Genomic DNA, 5,481 nt, shown 5'->3' with positions numbered 1-5,481 from the left:
TGCTCAGAGCTAATGATTCAATTACCCAATTACAGGATATGAATGACTGCAAATGCTCTGCCTTAATGGATTATGAAGATAATCTGTGCTGGAAAGAGATATATAAAGTGATTCAAAAAACAAAACTGTAGAATCAGAATTAATTTGGGGGGGAGATTATTAAAAAATAGTTCATGTCCTTTATACTGGCCTGGAGGGAGAAACAGAACATTAAAAATGTCATAAAAATAAACCTAGACAAGGAAAAAAAAAAAACAAAGATAAACAAGTAACAAACAGAACTACGAAAAGTCAGGTTGGGTAGCAAAAGGTTTTAGAGCCAGATGTGGGGAAGAGAGAAAAATCATTCACAAAATATGCCATCCCTGGCAGAGATGGAAATTAAATACATATTCAAGTCTTTCAAAAGGTCTTTTGGAGACAACTGAAGGCATTTAGACTTTCTGCAGCCAACTGGGCCCACATCAGGAGACAGTGTCTTTGAGTTTGGAGACGATTTTCTTGTCCTTCACTCTGCGGTTCTGAAACCAAATGGTCACTTGTCGCTCCGAAAGGTTCGTGGCAGCCGATATCCGCCGCCGCTTGTCCTTGTTAATGAACTTGTTAATGGCGTACTCATTCTCCAGTTCTTTGAGCTGCAGTTTGGTGTAGGGTACCCTCTTCTTTCTCCCACGTCGGTAGACACACATGTCCGGCTGATTTAGAGTCACATCTCCTGGTATAAAACACATCACCAAAAAAAATTATACTGGTGTATCTGGTGTGCCCAGCTGGGGACTGTGTGTATGCGTTTTGCATGTGTGTGTGTGTGTGTGTGTGTGTGTGTGTGTGTGCAGGGAATAAAGAAAGCCAGGCTGTTTACACTTTATTATTATTTATATAGACGTATTATTTACACATTATTTAAGAAAGACAATTTATACTTCAAAGCAAAGGCCGAATTGATGGATCATCATGGTTTCTCAAACCAATATCTTAAAAATCCTGCAATTTTATGGTGTGATTATTGGGGACACTCATACAGGCGATTTTGCATATGCTAGTCGCACATGCACATTCTCAGACAAAAACAAACAAAAACAACCCCAATACAAAAAACAAAATAACAACAACAACCATCCAGATCTTTTGTTCAAATGCTGATTTCCTGCATTCTTGTGTTTGGAGTTGCAGGCTCTAGGAAGCTTTAGTGGTGACTTTGGGGCAGTCTTGTCCTTAAAAAGTGGGGCCAACTCTGATACCTCTTAGGGAAAAAGCCCTTTGGGGAAGAGAAGGACCAGGCCTGAACAAAGAGCACTCAAAGACTCTCAACTTTAAGAGAAAACACACAAGTGTGTGTGGTGTGTACCTACCTACTCACACAAGAAAGAAAGGGGTGTGAGAGAGACAGATTAAAATCGAAGGTGTAGTTTACAGACTTCTCACCAACAGGGCAAACTCTGTTCCAGGCAAACCCTGGTCAGTCGTAGAGGATAGGTTCCCACTCCCAAGTAGAGGCCGATGCTCCTGTTCCTTTCTTACCCTATCTCTCCCTTCATCCCTCATTGACCTCCCCTTTTTCTCCCTGGCCCCTACCTGGAAAGGACGATTTCCAAAAGTGGGAGCCCTGCGGCTGGTCCTTGGCGCAGTACACCTGGCTGTTCCACCCATTGGCCAGGGTCCAGGACTGGTAGCCCTCCATGGAGATGTACGCCTCGTGCCGAGGCTCCCCGGAACCGAACGTGGACACCATGTCGATGTAGCCGGGTACATGTTGGTAGGGGCTCGTGTAGCCCTGGTAGAAAGACACCTCTTTAGCGCGCGCGGGTACCTCGTTGGCCGGTACGCTACTGCTGGCCAGGCCGGACACGTCCATGTACTTCTCCACCGGGAAGCCTCCCAGCGAGGCATGCGGCGACGACTTGAGAGCATTCTGCTGTAAGCCCACGCCGTGCGACATGCGGCAGCTATAGTAGCCGTTGCCGAAGTGATAACCGTAGCCCAGTGCTGGGGCCCCGGGGGGCGCTGCTGCAGCCGCGGCGGGAGCGGACGCCGGGCACTCTTTGGTTGGGGGAGCCTCGGGCCGCGCCGCAGCCACAGCGGGGGATGACGACGACGAAGCAGAGGCCGCGCGCTCGGAGGCCCCCGGGTACGCGAAACCAGAAGCCGCTGCAGCCGCGGCCGCCGCCGCCGCCGCCGCCGCCGCCGCTGCACGCCCGGAGTGTGCCCCGGCAAACACCGGTGCGGAGAGGAAGCCGCGGCACTGGCCCGGCGTGGGCGCCACCGAGGAGGAGGAGGAGGAGGAGGAGGCCGCGGTGGCCCCGGCGGCCCCGCCGTCCGCCCGCAGCCCGTCCATGTCCCAGCTCCCGGCGCGGCTCATGGCCCAGCCTAGCCCGGCCCCGGCCCGGGCCCGGGTCCCGCGCAGGCCACCATGGCTCGGCGCACCTCCTCCCTCCTCTCCTTTCTCTCTAGTTCGCTCGCTCCCGCCCTCTTCCTCTCTTCCTCTCTCTCTCTCTACGAGCCTCCCGCCTCCCTCCCGCCCGCCCTCCAACAGGTTAGCTCATCGCGGGACGTTTATAAAAACGAAGTTCAGGTTGGGAGGGGGCCTGGGCCAGTCGGGGGGCCGCCTCCCGCCCCGAGGGCGCGCTCCGGGGGCCTCGCCATTGGCTGTGCGGGGCCACGTGGGGGTGGGGGCGCGGGGGAGTCTGGCTCTTGGCCCCGGCCAGGCTGGACCCACCCACCCCCGCCCCCCCCAGTCCTCCCCAAGCCCCTCGCGCGGCCCACCTCCCCTTCCCACCCTCCCCCGGACCCAGGAGTTTGCGCCGCAGCCACCCGACGAGCTGATTGCGCGACGGCCCATCCCAGGCCCTGTCTGCGACTGAGGCGGGCGCCGAGGCCTGAGCCTTGTCTCGGCCCGCTTCTCTTTTTGCCACCTCTCCTTGGCTCCCCAGCTGCACGGCTAAATGAAGGCGATGGACAGAGACGGTCAAACTCCTAAAAGAGATATTCTTTTTTACCTTCTTGCTTAATCCTAATTAACTGATCTGTAGACCCCAAACCTGAGGGAGGCGATTTCCCCTACTTTCCACTCTGCTACCGTATAAAGGCATTTCACGCAAATTATCTCAGGGAATCCCCGAATTCAGTCTAACTGAATCACCCTCCCTGTAAACATACACCATCCGCTCGGAAAATGCACACGAAGCGCCCTTGGAGCAGGCAGCAGAGACTTACAATAAGTCAAGCAGATGAAAGACCTGGCCCAGGGCGCTGGTTGCCTAAAGATCTGCCCCAGCGAGAAAAGTCCAGGGATGCCTGGGCCGTGCCATTCCCCTTCACAGTCGGCTAGCCTAGATTAGCCTCCTGAGCTGGGTTTAGGGACTCAGGCGCCGCCATCCCTGGGCTGCAGACAGAGACCCTTCGGAGGACGCCGGGGAGAATGCCCCTAGAATGCCGGAGAATGCCACTCCACCGCCCGCCGAGAAGCTTCTGCGCCTCACCAGCAACCTACCGGCCTCTTGAATTTTGCAGCCACCGCCCAGCCCCGCCTGTTACTCACACCAATTAATTGAAAACTTCACTTTCCCAGGGACCTTTGTTTCGTTTTCTTTTCCAAGCTGCCAACTGCAGAGAACTGAAAAGGGCAAATTAAGAAGGCGCCTTTTCCAAGTAAAATCAGACTTGTGATAGCCGCAGCCTAGAGCAACCAGGTCCAATCTCAAGGGGCACTGGGGCAGGTTCGTAGGGGTAGGCTTAGCCCTGGGGCCCTGTGTCCAAGGTACCCCTCCTCACCCCTTTCCTGCCATCTCTTCACCACAGAACCTGCCTCTCCCTGTTCCCCCCCCCCCCGCCCCATCTAGCCATTAATAGGGCACTAGTGTGAGTCCTGCGGTGAATTTAAGGCTCTGTCTAGGAGCAGCATTAGAATTGATGAGCCAAGAGTGTCGGAGTGGATGTGGGATCTTGAGAATGACCTCATTTGGTTCTCTGGCATCAGCTTCCCATGCCAGCCTATCTCCAAGATAATCATTTCCCTGAACCTGTGACTGGTGAGGCCAGCTTGTCACCCAGCCCCACTTTTCCTGGACCCAAGACAGGCCCTGACTGGAACAGGGAAGAGACAGGGCGGTCCTTCCGAGCCTGGCCTGGCATTGCAGGGTGAGCTGCTGGTGTCGAGAGTGTTGACGAGCAAAATGCAATAACTATAAAAGGTTCAAATAAAGAGGAAAGTTATAGGAGGGGTGCTGGAAAGGAAAAGCAAGAGAATTTGTTTAACCTGTTAAAAGGTCTAAACATGTTCATGATCAAATTTGAGATAGAAGGACCTGAGCCTTTGCTGCAAATCGTCAGGAATAGAGGTTTGCTGGTGCGAATGATTTTGGCTGCTTGGACCAAGGTGAAAGCTAGCAGGCAAAGCTGAACTGATATTAAGGAAAGACCAGCCAGGTCCAGGTGACTGAGTTGCTCACTTTTGGAGGGGTTTGGTTGGGTGCTATTTACTTAGAAATTTCATTACCAAATGAACCATGGGATGCCGCCCCCAAATACTTTTATTTTTCTTTTGTCTCCACAGAGGAAAAATATGGAGGTACTTTAAATATTTTTTTGTGACCTCAAAAAACAAACTCTTCAAAAATGTTAATAAGGTATAACTGGAGCCAATGAACTTTCGGTCTTCTAAAATTAAATGTCTCTGTGGTTTTGTGCCCTTGGACTTTTGTTCCATTTTCTTGCTGATAGATACCTTTTAATGACTGATAATGCTAAAAACAAAAAATCAAAGAAAGAAAAATTAAGATAGGAGGAAAGACCTTGTTAGGTTTTACTGATTTTTAGACAGTGCATCAATTTTGGTTTAATTTTCCATGCAACAATTTAAATTGTGCAGGACTGGGAGGGTCCCGAATTAGTGCTGTAGTTGAAAGAGATTTCTCAATGGTGGCCCTGACTCCAGCTGCCCAGGGTCCCTTGCAGGACTTGGGATTTCTCTGCTAACCCCAGCGGGTGTTCAGGGACCACAGTAAAGTGCTTTGCCTCTTGCTGTTCTGCCACTGAACCAGTTGCCAGAACAGCCTCTGAGGCCCCAGCCCTGTGGGAGGTGGTTCCTTTTAGGAAAGGGGGCCCCAATAGGGCCCTGTGTGGGTGCCTAAAATCAGTACCCCAGGGTACAGCTGCTATTGGATCATAGGGCTGTGGTTGGAGTACCAGTCAAAGTCAGGGCTGCTCTGTTTATGAAAACGTAGTTTACAAGCCTTGAGTAGTGGTGGCGGGGTGGGGAGGAATTTTGAGGCTGAACTCACAGAAATGTTTCATTTAGCCTGTAGACTTTGTATCCGAGCTGATTTAAAGTTTTAACTTAACAGAAATCGTTTTCTTTAGCTGCCCAGAGGTGCAGCCTGAGTCCTGTGTAAGTGTGTGCACAAGTGTGGGTATATTATGTTGGGGCTTTAGCAGCTGAAATGGGCTTTGTTAGATGAAGATCATCTGCAGCTGGAAATGTTT

At 51.8% G+C, this 5,481-nt stretch overlaps 1 protein-coding gene across 1 annotated transcript; it reads right to left on the bottom strand.

Moving 5' to 3' along the window:
- Window positions 1–464: 464 nt before the first annotated feature.
- On the bottom strand, window positions 465–2,359 carry HOXD13 (homeobox D13). Its single transcript, XM_077151963.1, has 2 exons — window positions 1,576–2,359; window positions 465–715 (listed from the first exon to the last, which is right to left on the bottom strand). Exons 1-2 carry the CDS (start codon window positions 2,357–2,359, stop codon window positions 465–467), a joined length of 1,035 nt encoding a protein of 344 aa, XP_077008078.1.
- Between the last annotated feature and the right edge of the window lie 3,122 nt (window positions 2,360–5,481).

The sequence above is a fragment of the Tamandua tetradactyla genome, chromosome 3, assembly GCF_023851605.1.
Source record: "Tamandua tetradactyla isolate mTamTet1 chromosome 3, mTamTet1.pri, whole genome shotgun sequence".
NCBI classification, from domain to species: domain Eukaryota; kingdom Metazoa; phylum Chordata; class Mammalia; order Pilosa; family Myrmecophagidae; genus Tamandua; species Tamandua tetradactyla.
The sequence above is the reverse complement of the archived record's forward strand: the minus strand, read 5'-3'. Positions and strand labels throughout refer to the sequence as shown.